The sequence below is a fragment of the Glycine soja genome, chromosome 6 (genome assembly GCF_004193775.1).
Source record: "Glycine soja cultivar W05 chromosome 6, ASM419377v2, whole genome shotgun sequence".
Taxonomy (NCBI): Eukaryota; Viridiplantae; Streptophyta; class Magnoliopsida; order Fabales; family Fabaceae; genus Glycine; species Glycine soja.
The window spans coordinates 4,001,764-4,019,012 of record NC_041007.1 but is presented as its reverse complement, the minus strand read 5'-3'; the positions used below and the strand labels follow the sequence as shown (position 1 = coordinate 4,019,012).

The following is a 17,249-nucleotide window of genomic DNA, read 5'->3' as shown; positions in this document are numbered from 1 at the left end:
TTATTTTTTTTATTATCAAAATTTGACTAAATATTTACTTTTAAAACTTTCAAAATAATTTATATCACAGATTCATCATAATATCTAATTATTTATATAAAAAAAATTTAATGATTTTAATAATTGAAAAATCAAAAGAATATTTTTTTAATAAAAATTACTCAATAAAAATTGAAAAACTAAAATGACACACATTCTTAACTAGTATTTTAGCATGCACATTATAAATGTTTATTTTACATAAATAAAATTATAATAAATAATATTTGTGAACTAATAAATTATATTTTAAATTTATTATAAATAATTTATATTGTGATATGTTACTATTTTTAATTATTGATAATTTAAAAAAAACATATTAAAATTCGACTTAGAATTAAAAATATCAAAAATGATAGATTAAAAGTTAGAACCAAACATTTAGGGGAAACATATATGTAAGTAAATTCTCTTGAAGCTATTTGTTGCAAAACTAATTCTGTTTTAAAGTAGAGGGTTGTTTGCAACCAAATAATGATAATAATTGAAGACATGATTGCGTAAATGCAAATAACAAAAGCCTCACTTACTACGCATGATTTAATCCTTCAGACCCTTCAACAAGTTTTAAAAAAAAAACATGAACAACAAAATAAATATAATTTTAATTTCAGTACCCAATAATAAGCAACGAAATATTTCACATATAGACAACCTTTGATGAACTCAAGTAAACCGATCATAACCCATCAATGATTAATCTACAATTCTTCTCATAAACACATCTCACATATGTAAAAACCAGAAATCTAAATACAAGTAGCAATTAATTAAACCACTACCAGCCATAAACCACATGGGAGTACTTGTTCTTAAGCCACCTGAAGCTCTTTCTGAAGGACCCTTTGATCTTTCCTTCCACAGAATACATTTTATAGCTAGCAATCCTCTTTTTCCTCCGAATCTCAGGATCAGCCAAGCTCCAAGACTTAGAGAAAGAAGACCCTGCAGAAATGCTTTTTCCTTTCTTCAACTTCAAGTCCCTATTAGGACCCATATGAGTTTGAGCATAGGAAGCACTATAAGTTCTGAGACTGAGATCATAAGGCCTAGGGGCTCCATAGTAGCTCTCTATCTGCATCATTTGCCCATTTGCATAAGACCTTGATCTTTGAAACTCCTCCATGGGAAATTGGGCAGAAAGGAAAGAAGAATGAAAGACCCAAAGGGGTTATCTATTATCTCTCTTTTCAACCCTTGACCGTTTTTTTTTCTTCTTTTATTAGAAAGATGATCAAAATATGAGGGACAGTGGTGGCGTGGGGTCCAACAAAGACCTTAGGAGATTTGGCAGGCTTAGTTTTACTTTCAATTTTTATTGTAGCTTTGTCTACTTCTACTACTATTAAATTAAATTCCATAGGGAGAATTGATATATTCATTGTTAGGTGCCGTGTTTTGGGGGGAATCCAAAATTGCAAGATTGATTATTATTTATGTAATCCAGTTAATAATATTTAATTTAAAAACTATTTTTAAAATACATTTTATAGTACTACTTGTATAATAGGAATAAATAATTTGAGAAATAAAATTTTATTAAACGAAAGACATAATAGAAATATTATCAAGATAAAAATTAATTACTATTTATTTATATTTATACTTATAATTATTATTTTTTACTTATATATAGGTTCGAAAGAAATATTAAACTACTAATACTTCATTTTTTTTTACTTTCTATTCATTTTATTTTTATTTTCTGTTATATAATCTCTTATGCCTTATCTTTTACTCTTTCATATAAAAAACAAATAGGACTTTTTTTTGTTCTAATTATGTTTATTAGTTTTACTTTTTTTTTTCTCTCTTTCTATCTTAATATGTTTCTTTTAATTATGTTTATTATTTTTTTTCCTTTAAATTTTTATCTACATTTTTTATTTTTGGATTTTTTTATTCTAGTTCTTATATTTTAAAAAATTATAATTTTGAGTTAACATATAATTTTATATATTTTATATTTATTTTATTTTAATCTAATTAAACCTTAGATCTAATATTATTCATTTGAAGTGTCATAAAATAAATAATTTAATTAATTAAAATGTAAAAAATAAAAGATAAACATATACAAAATTGATAACTTGATCAAATTTGTAAATTTTGTAAAATATGAAGATTAAAATTGCTGATAAAAAATTAAATGAGGATTAAAATTATAAATTGCAAGTTTAGAATTTTCCATTGTCTACGATGTACTCTTTTAAAATTCTTGAGGATTTTGCTGTTGACTCGGACAAAGGATTCCCCGTAAGATAATTTATCTGCCACGAATTCCGAACCTTTTTCAATAACCCACGGCAGCAACAGATAAAGCGACTTCTTTTTCGGATATTACTATTTGCACCTCCCTTATTTGCTAATAGACAATCCTTTTAATTTTATTTTCCAAAAATATCACATAAAAACACTCCCCTTCATCTCTCTCCATAAGTCTGTTGGCGATGAGAGAAGGCTTCTCCACCCCGGATGCAACAAATGGTCGTGGAGAGACTTGAGTCTTGGAAGATTGATTCTGATGCCAATTTATGCAAAGAATACTTGTTGCACCTTTTTGCACACAAGTTTCCCTCTCTTCCATCAATCCAAACACATTTCCCTCCACAATCGTGAAAACAACCTAAAGCACACAAGTTTTGCACCTTTTTGCATCAAATTCAAAAAAATTACAAAAGGATCAAGAAAAAATTCAAAGCTTTTTATGTCAAATAAATCGAAATTCGAGATCACAATACATTTTGAAAGGAGAAACTGAAGCAATGACGCAAATTTGAGGAAAACCCGGCAACAGTGAAAAATCGATCATGTTTCTTGCACCAACTTTGCTTCTTGTGGCCACGATGCAACAAGGAAAAATTTAGAACTATATTCAATTAAGATTTTAAAAGTTTATTTTGACATAAATAAAATTATAAATTTGGGGTACTATTTATCATATTTTTTTAAAAGATTTTTGCGATTAAGATTTTATTTTAATGAATTTATATATTAAAAATTTAACGATTTAAAAAAACTTTGACAGATTTATAAGATTTAAAATCAGGATTTTTTTAAATCACAATTATAACCCCAAAACAAGTTTATCAAAGAGGATCAATTTACTCACAAGATTTACAGAATTTGCTTGTCAAAAATTACATATAAATTGTCTCTGATAGTCTTCGAGAAACACCACCCATATAGACTAATCAATTACAGTAACCCAAAAAAAAAACAAATCCCAACACGCTCGTATAAAAGCCGAACACCATGAATCCAAAATCACAATCCCATCCTTTTTGAAAACCAACAAATACCTTTCATAAAATTGTAACTCTCTCCCTAAAAAGGATAGTGGAAATAGTTAAAGCCTTTTTTTTTTTCACAAGCCCATTTTCAAAAATGAATTTTCCAGTTTCGTAGGTCAAAAGTGTTTAATAATTTTTAGGTTTAAATATAATTTTTAAAAAAAAATCAATAATCATATAATTCCTCAAAACATCCTCAGGTAGAATAAAATTAGTCTATATGTAATTTTATTATTCCTGTTTTAAAATAAAAATACGATTATCTTATTTTAGAAAATTCATAATTGATATAATTTTCAATTTTTTATATATTTATTTTATTTTGATCCTATTGAATCCTAAATCTAATACATTCTTTTAAGATATCATAAAAAAATAATTTAATTAATTAAGATTTAAGAAATAAAAGAAATTACTGTAGAAAATCAAATGAGAAATTGAACTCCAATTTTAAAATTTGATGAGCACTCACCAAACAAAGATGAGCTACATGTATTTTTTTTAGTTGGTAATATTTTTTTATATAATTTTTTAGTTGATAATCCTTATCAGAAAATTCTTAACGTTCTAAATGCCAAAATGTTTCTAACATGGAAAGCGTATGCGACAAGTCACTACACGTAGTATGAGTGGTTTAGCTAATGGTTGACCCAGCAACCGAAAACAATTGCTACGATTGCAAAGTGCACATATTGGTACTTTGTAATTTTGACTTAAAATTAGTTTAAATAAAATAAGAAAATTAAGTGTTATATGATTTGATTCAATTTGAATTAAATCAAAGCAATTTTTTGTGATATATCTTGATTTCATTTTTGTTGTTTGAAAATTATGTCAAGTATTAAAAAATGTGTAAAAATTTGTTACTAATTAGACAAAACTTAAATAATAACTAGTTTAACAATTAACCTTTAAATAAATAACGAAAGTTTCAATAATTAAATTTAAAGTAAAATAATAATTATTTTTAAATTAAATTACTTTAATAACAATCATTCAACTTAAAAATAAAAACAATACATAATACTTATTTTCAAGTTTTAACCATTATTTTTTTTATAAAAAATCAATAAAATAACATTCATAATACTTATTTTTAATAATGAAAACTTAAAAAATAGATATCCAATAACAGAAAAGTAATTACTAAATGATTGATGTCTACGGATATTCCAATCGTATGATCATTGATTTTTTTAAGATTTTAGCATGTTCGCAAACCAAATCAAATCACACAATTTAAAAAATAAAAATTAATCCAAACGTATGATCATTGATTTTTCTGCGATTTTCAATTTTTTAGGTAGATTTTCAATTTTGCACTCGGTAGTTTGATTCCATTCTAAATACCCCCTACTTCATAATTCACAAAACGTGACGAGCAATCAGTTCTCTACTCGGAAGGGAAATCTCATTGTAAGCTGAAGCATGATACATTATCAGACCAAAAGTTATATTTTTAGTAAACAAGTAAATGTGTACTTATCTACAAATAAATTGCGAAGACATCCTTGCATACTCGGACAAATTCAATTAAGAGAAACCCTGTGCTAATACTTTGGTCCTAAAAATGGATTTTAATAGGACTGTAACTTGAAAAAGCTTCCATATGTAGATTAAGGACAAGCATCATATGACTGACAGGTAAATATAACCATATAAGTCAATTCTTGGGGATGACAATGAAAATAAATCCAGTATATTTCCAACGTAACGTTAAAAAAGTTTCAAATTTACAGAAGCACCTCACGGATATTAAAACAGAACGCACAGAAAAGCGGCAATCTACAATCTTTAGTAAGACATACAAACAAGCAAGCAACAAAATTGCAACAACGCATTCCGCTGATACGATTTGGGGTTAAGTTAAAGTCTGGCTAGAGAAATGCCCTCATTGCCCTGGGCCATGATAAACAAAATAATGACGGCGGCCTCCATGATAAAAAGCATACCAATGATGGGAAGACCAAATCAAATGAGATCAGCTACATTGGCTGGCAACTCCTCAATCTGCACATTATAAAACTTTTGGATGTCAAATAGCATCCTTTCATCATCTCCTGTCACAAAATTGATAGCAACACCCTTTCTCCCAAACCGTCCACTACGACCAATTCGATGGAGATAGTTCTCTGGCTGAGTTGGCAGGTCATAATTTATAACAAGTGAGACTTGCTGGACATCAATACCACGGGCCAAAAGATCTGTGGTAATAAGAACACGGGACGACCCAGAACGGAATTCCCGCATGATGATATCCCTTGTGTTTTGGTCCATATCTCCATGAGTGGCTGAAACTGTGTGATCACGACTCCGCATTTTGTCTGTCAGCCAATCTACTTTGCGTCTGGTGTTCACAAAGATAACGCTCTGGGTGATTGCCAATGTTTCATAAAGATCACATAGTGTCTCCAGCTTCCAATCCTCCTTGTCTACATTGACAAAAAATTGCTTGATCCCCTCCAAGGTAAGCTCATCACGTTTTACAAGAATCCTCACAGGTTTGTTCATAAACTTCCTTGTGATTTCCAGGGCTTCAGGAGGCATTGTGGCAGAGAAAACCCCAACCTGGATCTTAGGTGGCAGCAGCTGAAAAATATCATAGATCTGGAAGGTGGTAAAAGAGAAAGTCAGAATTCAGAAAGATACATCTTAATGAACCAAAAGGCAGATAAAGTTGTAGGTATTTGTATTTCATATTAAACATGTACATGCTACCAATGCAGACCACAAACCAAAACACATAATTTTCAAAACGACAAAGAATAAGTAAGTATTTAAATCTTCTTGCCCATAAGAACATTAAAACTAACACTTAGTGAAAAAGAAAATTTAAGTTGCCCCAAATAATAGTCTCAGGCATTTTTTTTTCCAAATTTTGTAGAGATAAAAGATGAATATATAAAAGAAAAGAGTTAAGAGACTGAAACAGGATATCTATTTCCCCTATTCTTTCAGCTTCAAAATCTAGTCAAAGATGCCCTTTAGCATCTTTAACAGGCTACTATATTGTTGTAGTGTATCTAGTACATCAAAATGTACTGTTTGACAAAGCACAACTTATTGATAGCCATTATAGCTCAGTTATCTGTATACATTTGGTGAAAATTCAAATAAAAAACTAAATAGTATTTTTAAGCCAAAATCCACAAACAATAGAATGAAGCCAATAAAAGAGAGCAGCATAGGAAAATGAGAGGACCTGATCCTTGAAACCTCGAGAGAGCATCTCATCTGCCTCATCCAATACAAACATCCTGATGTTATCAGGGCGCAAAGATTGTCTGCACAGCATGTCAAATACACGACCAGGAGTACCAACAACAACATGAACCCCACTTGAGAGGATGCGTTGATCTTCACGAACAATGGTCCCACCAACACAAACATGGACCTTGACACCAAGATAGTCCCCCAGTGCTCGCATGACCTTTTCAATTTGTTGTGCAAGTTCACGAGTGGGAGCAAGAACCAGTGCCTGGCATTCAACTAAGCTATAATCAAGCTGCTGCAAAACTCCAGAACAAAAGGTGGCAGTTTTTCCAGTTCCAGATTGTGCTTGCTGAATAACATCAAGCCCCTTGCAGAAAGGAACAATCCCCCTTTGTTGAATTGCAGAGGGCTTCTCAAAACCTTCTCAGAAGTAATACAACATCCGCACAAATGCTCAGTTATCAATGACAAATAATAACAACAACATGAATCAAAACAGAGAGTGCAGCAAGTATTCAAGATTCTTAAGAGGCATATAATTTGACTGTAAATTAATCTCAGATTTGATGCAGAGCTAAACAATAGAAACTAAAGTTCTCAAACAAGAACTAAAATTATCGTACATTCAAATATATTAATGAACATACCGTATGCATAAATACCCCTCAGAAGGTTCTCCTGCAATCCCATAGCATCAAAGCTTTCACAAACTTCGTCATAAGAAGTAAAAAAATCTTGCCCATCAGTTCCAAGTCTGGTCCCATGAAAACATAAAACCAAGAATGAGCATATAATTCTTCTAGGCATGGATGTATCACAGTTCACAGGTAGGCATTACACATGAAATAATAAGATGGTATCACTAATACATATTATTATAATATAAAGGCATATCTCAAGCCATGGCATCTCTATTAAGCATCCATCTAAGGGAAGGGGAAACCTACAACTCATTCATCTTAGCATCATATTGACGAGCATCGAATTGTGATCCTTCGGGTGCCGACCCAGCCATGATAGCAAACTGCAAAGAAAAATACACATCGATTCATTTCACACCCTACAGATCAAAGTTTATATACTGGTATTGCACAAATGAAAAATTTGAATTCTCCTAACTATAGTTCATAACACAAATTAACAATAGGAAAAAAAAATGAATAATCCGATATAGTGTTGTGAATAAATAGTACTAAGCAAAACGGAGGCAGAAAATCGTTGGCGTTTCTTTTATGCACAAGAGAAAACTGATACAACCCAATTAGTTATGTTAGTTTGAATTACATGGTAGATGTGAGTTCTAAAATGAAAAAAAAAAAGTTTTTTTACGCCAGAGAATAAATCGATCCGTGCAAAAGAGCGATAGTAATCTATAAACTAAATCTGAATAGCAGCTAATGACGAAATCAAACCTTTGGGGAAGATGGTGGAAGTTCGAATTATCGAATGATGAAAAATAGTGAGTTTGTGAGAGGTTATTGTGGGGTTAGGGTTTCTGAAACTCGAAGGGTTGTGGTTGTGGTTGTGGTTGTGGCTGTGGCTGTGGCTGTGAGAGGAGGACGTAACAGAGAAGGCGTCGGAGAGAGTGAGTATTGGAAATTTGAAATGCTTTCCTTATTTTAATGTATTTCGATGCTTAGTTTTCAACTTATTTCTCGATTTTACCCCTGATCTTTTCTGCTAATTGCAGCCCGACCCACAAGTGTTACGGCGTCGTATCTTGTTACCCCTTTCGTTCTCTTCTTTTTTCCCATGCAAATGAAGCTGTAAAAAAAAATTGTTTTCTTTATTTCATTCTAAATAAAAAAAAAAGGTTTAGCCTTCTAATCCTCTTGTATACATAAGTGTGTAAACTGTCAAACTTTTTGTTTTCTCATGCATTCACTCTCCTCATTTTCATTCACATTCACTCTCATTTAAATGTTTTTCTCTCGTGAAGTGATAGGTTCAACCCTCTTATGTTGCATTTGGCATTTTGTTTTGGTTGCAAGAGAGAAAAAGGAAAACAAAAGCCAGAAAACAACAAAGACACCTAATCTCCTCGAGGGAAACAAGTACCCATCTCATCCGCAAACAACAAATCTCTCAAGCCATCCGGAATGTTTTGAATGACAAAGAGATTGGAGACACCATTAGCATCCAACTTAGCCAAAAAAAATCAGCACACTTGATGCATTTGATATATCCTCCAATAGTTTTAATATCAAACAGTTTAATAAACTATGACTGATTATCAAAATCCAATTTCAAATATATTTTTTATTTTTAAATTCATGCACACTTCTAACATGCATTTGATATATCCTCTTATGCTTCTAGCATAAATTGAATGACTTAATGTAACTTTTTTTTATCGGCATTTATTTCGTCCGAGATATTTGTTGCCCCATTTATTAACATTTGATGTGTTAAAAACAATTGTGTGTTTTGGTGATCAAGCTATACTTGCTCTTGCATGGATATTGCTATTGTACAAAAGAAATGATTGGGAGGAATAGCCTGGTGTGATATGCACCACAACTCCACAAGCCACAAGACAGATATGGTACGTGGTTTGAAATGAAGTTTCTTGTAGGTTGTACTTAAATAATGCAGTGGCCAGGAAACGAAAAGGGGAAAATATTACTTGCTTTCTTATTAGTGTTTGGTATGTTGGTTGGGAGAAAGGAAGTCTAATGGATGCGATTTTGATGAGCCAGCCATATTTTACATCTTTCTCTTGTTCTCTTGTGAAATCTGGCTGGTACTAGTAGGGATGAATTGGTTGGGTTTCAAAGAATATTGACTAGAAAACCGATTATTCTTTTTTAGTTTGGATTTGTATTTATTTATTTATTGAGTAACATATATTTTAAAAAATAATAAAGAATAAAAATATTTGAAAAATTAATCAAGTTGTGTATTGTGTCAAACTAAATTAGATTTGATATTTCTTAAACCAAGTTAAATTGTGGAACTAATTCAACTATTTTTTCTCTAAATTAAGTTGGTCAACTCCCATCCATTTACACGAAAAGAAATAACTTATGGGTTGATATCGTTTACCTTTATTTGTTAAATAGCTTTTATTTTGAGCAAACCAAATTTAGAATTTATTTGTATTGACTTCATTGTTGCTGGACAAGAGCTCTTTCAATTAAGTATTTGAAGATTATTGGTATAATTTATTTAACATTAACCTCACTTATATTTACTAATTAGGATAAGTTAAACAACCCCTTATATAATCAATGGCAGGTAGAATTTCCTAAACATGCTGATAGATGTTTAATTTATGTTTAATCTCATAACTTGTGATTACCGACATATTTTGCTTCAAAAAATCCTTATATAAAAGCAACGTTTTTAACAAAGTATAAAACAATTACGGGATCCATTTTAACTTCTTAAGAATTGTACCACTAGAGAAAAAACTTATTTGAAAATTTTAAAATCTCATATGGAATTGTCTTGGTCGTCAAGGTAACAAGGATATTCGGCGCCGCCTATAAGAAAGGTATGTTTACACTATGAGAGCTCCATTTACGCGCCAATGACGTCGCCCTCATTACGCAACTTCACCGTCTGAATTCTGAATATATGCCATCACCACGCTATCAAATACCACTCATTGTCACCGTTACAAGCACGATTTTTAGTTTCTTTTCTTTTGTTAGCTTCGTATACTTTGATTATTTTATTGATTTGTGACATGAGAAAGAAACTTCAAATTAGCATATTAACTAGGCAAATCCAATTTTTTTAAAATAATAATGATAAATTACTCATAAAATGGCCTACCAATTATATAAAATAAATAAATAAAAATAATCTAAATATATTGTTATAAATTACTCATTACCAAATAAATAATATAAATAAATTGTCTTATCACGAATTCTTAAAAAAATTATCATATGATGAATTAAATAAATATAGTGTAAAGCAACAAAACAAAATAAAATTCATAATACTTCATAAAACATAATTCCCAGTTAAAAAATAAATAATCTATAAAAACTCGATGGGTGAACCCAACTTAACCCGTTATATGGAACTAAAATGCAAAATTAATAATTTTAAATTACAATTTTACGTTATATCTCGCAGTCTCGTGGCTTTGTGGCTTGAAGGTATCTTCTCAAACCATCAAAGTGTAAGCATAAAAAAACGCATCAAAGTGTGAGTTTGAACGAAGCATCAAAATAAAAGAAATTAGGAATTTACATGCCAATGTACTGTAATTAAGACAGTAAATAATAACAGGAAAAATATGTTTTTAGTTCACGTACTTTCACTTTCTCTTATTTTTAGTCTCTCAAGTTTTATATAATTCAATCTAGTTTTTATATTTTATTAATAATATGTTTTTAGTTCCCCCGTATGTATTACTGTGAGGAATTTTTTATTTTGTTAACTTAATAACAATGACATGAATTTTTTTTAAAAAGAAAATTATTAAAATGTCTCCCCCACATACATTGAATCCTAATTTTTAACTACTAGGTGTTCTTTTTCACCTTCATTATTCAATAGTTTGTGTTGCAAATTCATGAATTTGCACGGTTCCTTGACGATATCTATACATAGGAGTTGTGGTTCGAAATTCACAACTCTTTTCCACAACCAGACCAAAAGGAATGTGCGTATGAACTAAAAACATATTTATCCCAATAATAATTAACAAAAGAAGATCAATTAAAAATAGAATTGACAAATTAGGTTGATCAATCTAAACTTGTTCATTATGAGTTTATGGAAAATAACCTTAATTCGATTCCGGTGGAATACACTCTTAAAAGAGTTCTCACACTCTTAGAAAAAAACAATAAACTATAAGTATGATTAAACTTCAATCAAAAATTAATTTCATAATCAGTCAACAAAAGCTTGTGAAATACTTTACCATATGATTAGAGTTAGTATGGTCCTAATGATAACAAATAAAATAAAAAATCTAAACTTGTTAGTTGAAAGTTGAATTGGAGCTGTGTTAGGCCCATTTCTTTCTAGCTAAAAATTTATTGGGTCTAAGTTAGCCTTGTGTCATACTAGTGAACCACTAGACTAGTCCTAATTAAAAGTCAATAAAAAATAAAAGAATTTTTTAAATATGCAAAGTCCTATGTAACAAGCTAAGTACTGTAGGTGGCTACCCAAACCTGACCTTAATTAAAAATTGGTTGGGTCAATCTATTGGGTTGAGCTGAATTTGTTACCTCAAATTAAAAGTCATGTCATGTCAGAGATATTAAAAATTATAATACACAACTTAGAAAGTAAAGTTTTCACTTTTCTGATAACTTAAATTTTGTGATTTTAGCTATTTTTTCAAGAAAAAGGTTTTGTAAGTGTGTTTGATCCTTTTTTTTAATTTTATTGTCCTCAAAATAATAAAAATTGGGCTAAACATAACATTATACAAAAATACTTAAAAAAAACAAGTCACTTATTTTTAGAGTAAATTGTTAAAAACAAGTAGCTTATAAAATAGCCAATGAAAGAAACTCAAATTTAGCTTATCCGGAACTATTTTTCAAACGACCACGATTTGAATCCTATAAGAGTATTTATAATTAGTGTTTGACTCAATTTTTACTTAAGTTAAGCTAAAAATAAATTGGGTCAAACACACATCTAAAAGCCATTTCCCAACAAACTTATCAAAAACAAAATTTGATTTTGATTATAATAAAAATTGATTAAAACAGTAATAAATTATACTTGTTATAAATAATTTGAAATAATCTAATTTTGGCTGTTGTTCCAAGTGTCTTAATTAGACTTTCTCAATATTTTGTCTTTTTTTTAAAAATGTATTTCACATATTACTCATAATTGATTCAAAAAATTCTTATCCACTATCTCAGATTAACATCCTTTTAAGTTTTAACTGTATTTCTAAATGAAATTTTAATAATTTTTAAAAAAAATATCAATCAATAATTTATACATTTAAAGGTATATATTTATAATAGATTTTAATTTTAATCATTGTATAAGTTTTTACTCTGCGGGTTCATCAGAGAAATGATCCTTATACATTAAAAAATAACAGTGGTTTTAATTTTGTTATCACTCCTCTGAAAACCGTTTTTCTTTATCAGGTCTCTGAAACCCGTTTAAAGAATGATAGTATTGAATAAATAATTAATCACAATTAACAAATCCTAGACACAAAACAAAAAGTGGGGCGGGCACGCAGAGCAGAGGGAGGAAGAAAGGGTCGAAGAGAATGTGGGAATCAATTGTTTTGACGGTGGTTGCCACTGCCGGCAACAACATCGGCAAAATCCTTCAGAAGAAGGGCACTGTCATTCTTCCCCCTCTCTCTTTCAAGCTCAAGGCATGTTTCTCTTTTCTTAGTTCCGCTTTTTTTTTTTTTTTTTTTTCTTTTCTTTTCCATTTTCATATGCCCTTGATTTGGTTCCCGTTTACCATTTCTGCGGTTGTATATTTTGATATTTTTTGGAACGGTGAAATTGGGTACATGCGCGTGCATATGTATTAACGTGGGATTTTGGGTGGAGGAAAATTGGGTAAAGATCCAATTTTTCGTTGAAGCATCAGTAATTCACTGTTTGGTTAAGGATTAACATTGCTATTTGTTTTTTTACAATTGTGTTTGCAGGTCATAAGGGCATATGCTTTGAACAAAACCTGGCTCATAGGTTTTGTAATGGATATATTTGGGGCACTGTTGATGTTAAGGGCATTAGCTCTTGCTCCTGTAAGTGCTCTAGCTATATCTATAATAGAAAAATAATGCAGAAAAAACTATAGTTTGAATTTGAAGGGATATTTCTTTATCATTAGCAGGATCTTATAGTCTTTTGCCAAGATTTTTGTCATGTGTAATTTGGTTGTTTTTCTGATTTAGGTCTCCGTCATCCAACCAGTTTCTGGCTGTGGATTGGCAATTCTCTCAGTCTTTTCTCATTTTTATCTCAAGGAAGTTATGAATATTGTTGATTGGGTGGGCATTACCTTGGCAGGTTTTGGCACAATAGGTAATGCAAGTTTTAGATTGCCAAAGTAGAGTGTTCAGTTTAATGCTTGTATTTCCTTTAACACAGCAAGGAACATGGCTGTTGAAGTAATTATAAAATGTCTATATTCTGTTTCTATTGGTCTGTCCCTTTCTTTGTGTTGTGTTATCATGTGACACTAAGTCACTGACAGAAAAATCTTGTGCATTTATTAACAATTCTTTTTGTTGATTATGATATACTAACAGAATTTCTAGGTTTTTATATAGGTCAGAATTTGAATCGAAACCTAAAAGTTATGGTGTGACCATTTTATTTTTCTTTATGGTGCAGTATGCACTTGTTTTTTGTAGCAATGGATAGAGATTTCATGGAATTTTCCTTTTTTTAATCTAGCAGCTTATAAAATTAACTTTTGGAATCAGTTACCAACATCATGTATCAATCTGTTGAAATATGATTTATGTTCATTTCTCCAATTTGTTAACTATTGTATGCTCTTTTAGGAGTTGGTGCTGGAGGTGAGGAGCAAGAGGCTGCTGCTCTATCTATATTTCACATACCGTGGCTGGCATTTGTTGTTTTCATCTTGTTTGTAGGTACCCTGTCTTATGTTTTGGTCCATCAATTACCAATTTTATTTGAAGTCAATATGAAGACCTTACTGTGGTCTCTTGGAACTAATTATGCAGCATTATGATTTCTTTTTTTGCAAACCTGATTGCATGATTACAAGACTCATAGTTTTGATACATTATTTTATTAATAGTTATAGTATTTTTATCGGATTAACTTTTCTTTAAAGAGTGTGGAGTCATTGATGCAACAAAGTAACATTACTATCTTATAAAATAGTTATTGTTCCTAATTGTTAGAAACAATTGTACAGATAATGCTTAATGGATGGCTTCGCATATTCAAACGCAATCGAAGAGAACAAGAGATGGTAATTCTTGCTTTAATCATGATAAGAAGCCTTTCTTACATGTTTATACCACTTATGGTAATTCTTTGGTTGCTTGACATTTTTAAGTGATGCAGATGGAATATGATGTTGTTGAGGAAATTATTTACGGCTTAGAATCTGGAATTTTGTTTGGGTACTGTTACTTCCCTACTATATTTATATATTGTGGTCTCGGATGGACACATTTCACTTCCTTCATTTGCCTCAACTCTTTAATATTGTCATGAAGATTATGACAAATAAGTGTTTTACCCTTAATGATATTACCTGTACTTGTCAATGTTTTTTTTTCTTTTAAATAAATAATGTTTTGGAGAGAATAATGCAGCTAGAAGGATAACAAGTCATGTAGAATAGAAAAGTAAAAGGAAAAAAATGCTACAAAACTGTCCTTTCTATCTGTATAGTGTATACAAATCAAGAACTGGAAGTTTCTTCAAAATAATTATCAGCAGATTACCATAGTCAGAGAGATCATAGATACAACTCTATTCCATACATATGTAAACAGATGACTCAATGTGATCATTTCTTTCCATTTATAACTAACATGATCTGTTTTCTTGTTAATTATCAGCTTCTTAAAAATAGTCAATTTTATATAACTGCTTACAAAAGTTTATTTGTGAAGCCTAACCCTTAGTTTTTAGATTTGTCAGTTTTTATTGTGTGTCATTACTTTCTGTTGGCTATGAACAAAACTTGCAGATAATTAGATTATAAGATACACCATCCGGTCTTTTATATAAGAAACAAATAATTAATTCATCAAGACCAATAAAAATAAGTTAGTTTATCTTAATGAATAATGTTAGAATTTAAATTTCATTCCAAAAATACTCATAATTAAATTATTTTAGTAGTGGTAATATTTAATGATGCTACACATATTTCAAGGGATAATATTTTTTTCACCAATGAGTGTATCTTATATGGTTAACAGGTCAATAAATGCATCCACTTGCATGGAGAATGAGTGACCATCTCGTTAGTTGCTTTCATAATAAATTAGGGTATAAAAGAGAATTAACAATTAACACATCTAAAAGTAGGTCTATGTACTCATTTGTTTTTTATATAAAGGACCCGAAAGAGTATTATTTACACACAGAGAACGCAAGTTGATCATAAGTCCTTACTCTTAATTGTGTTATTATGAAAATGCAGGATGGCATCTGTAATATCAAAGATGGGGTTTCTGTTCTTGGAGCAAGGCTTCCCCAAGCTGTTGGTTCCTATTTGCATCATCATAAGTGTCTGTTCAAGTGGTACAGGCTTTTACTACCAGGTATTCTGAAGGCGTCTTTCATGCCATTTACTTTTGTGTGAACTGTTACATACTTTAAGCCTAAGGGGCATTTCATTGTATGGATGGTGGGAAGGTGGGATTTCAGCCAAACTGGCTTGATATTTGTCCAAGTTCTGCTTTGTGAATTTAAGATACACTAACATCTTCTGTATTTACTTCCCCAACATGCAGACACGTGGTCTAAAACATGGGCGGGCTATTGTAGTTTCTACATGTGCCGCAGTGGCATCAATTTTGACTGGTGTACTTGCTGGGATGCTTGCTTTGGGTGAGCGACTCCCTTCGGCCCCAAAAGCTCGCTTGTTACTTCTTCTTGGATGGTAATAATAAATGTTATGCTATTATTTCTTTGTGCATTTACATCCCTTGCTTTATAAAGCTGATCTACGCAGAAATGAACTCCACTCTTCTATACTTCATTACATCTGCAAATAGTTACATTTCATTTTCGAGCATTTTCTGTTCTGCTTCTAATCTTTGATGCAACTCTTTTTCTGATTTGGTTGAGTATATATATATATATATATATCACCAATGTTATGGTAATTCTCGAACAAGATAGACACCTTCATGTTCTTGTGTCAGGAATATGTTAATCGGAAATATTTTGCTGCAGGCTACTTATAATTGTTGGCGTGATTTTACTTGTTGGTTCTACAAAGCTAGTGAGATTCTTTCGATTTTCTTCACACCGCTTTAAGAATTATGGCCCTAGAAGATCTGGAACTTCCCGTGTTAGGGAACCTAGCCCAACTGCTGTCATTCAAGCAGCGACCTTAAATCATTTACTCTCATCATCTTCCAAAGAAAAAGCTTGATTTGACTTGAGCTGGAAAATGATCCTTCATCCATTCTCAGGAATCACCCTCACCCCTTAAAGAAGAAGACCCCTTTTGTAAGGTTAGGTTGTTTGTGTACAGTGGTTGCTTTATCAGAGGGCATGAATTTTTAGGGATCATTCCTTCTGGCTCACGTATTTTACGTGAAAAATCATCACCTTTTCTGATGCCACTTGTATAATTCATGAACTTCCAATATTTCTCAATATTGTATATGAAGATGGTATAGCCAGATGCAGAATGCTAGCATATCATGGAAACAAATTGCAGGGTGCAGTGGAGAACGATTTATTCCTAATTTCCTATGCTAATGTAGTAGCAGTGTTCTTTGAGATTAGGTTTGACTTCCGTTACCGGGTAATAGGACAAGGCTGTACTTTATCCTCTGGAAACTATCATCGTGGCAAAAGTGCTGATTCCATCAAAATTTAGGCCACAAACCCTCCGTTGAAGGGAATTATAATGATGATTTGATCCTGATTGTTAGATGAGGGAGAGTTTACTATTTGACATTTCTAAAGTGAGAGGGTATATTTATTTCCTTTTAATTTAAAGTTAAGATTGTGAGGTATTTTAATCAAAATCAAGAGGTAGATATATTCTTACCTTTTCACTTTA

General features: G+C 31.0%; 3 protein-coding genes across 3 annotated transcripts; 1 reads left to right on the top strand and 2 right to left on the bottom strand.

The window, feature by feature from the left end:
* Positions 1–623: 623 nt before the first annotated feature.
* Positions 624–1,247, bottom strand: LOC114414830. The gene has a single exon (XM_028379265.1). It carries the CDS (start codon positions 1,166–1,168, stop codon positions 821–823), a length of 348 nt encoding a protein of 115 aa, XP_028235066.1. The 5' UTR covers positions 1,169–1,247; the 3' UTR covers positions 624–820.
* Positions 1,248–5,005: 3,758 nt separating this feature from the next.
* Positions 5,006–8,157, bottom strand: LOC114414829 (eukaryotic initiation factor 4A-2-like). Its single transcript, XM_028379264.1, has 5 exons — positions 7,961–8,157; positions 7,496–7,572; positions 7,196–7,302; positions 6,538–6,968; positions 5,006–5,942 (listed from the first exon to the last, which is right to left on the bottom strand). Exons 2-5 carry the CDS (start codon positions 7,561–7,563, stop codon positions 5,307–5,309), a joined length of 1,242 nt encoding a protein of 413 aa, XP_028235065.1. The 5' UTR covers positions 7,564–7,572; positions 7,961–8,157; the 3' UTR covers positions 5,006–5,306.
* Positions 8,158–12,667: 4,510 nt separating this feature from the next.
* LOC114414828 (probable magnesium transporter NIPA9) lies at positions 12,668–17,249 on the top strand. The gene is made up of 9 exons (XM_028379263.1): positions 12,668–12,873; positions 13,159–13,257; positions 13,408–13,537; positions 14,023–14,111; positions 14,406–14,462; positions 14,558–14,616; positions 15,651–15,771; positions 15,964–16,112; positions 16,409–17,249. Exons 1-9 carry the CDS (start codon positions 12,763–12,765, stop codon positions 16,608–16,610), a joined length of 1,017 nt encoding a protein of 338 aa, XP_028235064.1. The 5' UTR covers positions 12,668–12,762; the 3' UTR covers positions 16,611–17,249.

Bases quoted from the DNA above. Each gene is read 5' to 3' on its own strand.
- LOC114414828 (XM_028379263.1), top strand. From the start codon at position 12,763: ATGTGGGAATCAATTGTTTTGACGGTGGTTGCCACTGCCGGCAACAAC. The intron at 12,874-13,158 runs GCATGTTTCTCT...TTGTGTTTGCAG, and splicing joins CTCTCTCTTTCAAGCTCAAG to GTCATAAGGGCATATGCTTT. The intron at 13,258-13,407 runs GTAAGTGCTCTA...TTTCTGATTTAG, and splicing joins GGGCATTAGCTCTTGCTCCT to GTCTCCGTCATCCAACCAGT.
- LOC114414830 (XM_028379265.1), bottom strand. From the start codon at position 1,168: ATGGAGGAGTTTCAAAGATCAAGGTCTTATGCAAATGGGCAAATGATG.
- LOC114414829 (XM_028379264.1), bottom strand. From the start codon at position 7,563: ATGGCTGGGTCGGCACCCGAAGGATCACAATTCGATGCTCGTCAATAT. The intron at 6,969-7,195 runs GTATGTTCATTA...ACTTCTGAGAAG, and splicing joins GAGGGGTATTTATGCATACG to GTTTTGAGAAGCCCTCTGCA. The intron at 5,943-6,537 runs GTCCTCTCATTT...ACCACCTTCCAG, and splicing joins CTCGAGGTTTCAAGGATCAG to ATCTATGATATTTTTCAGCT.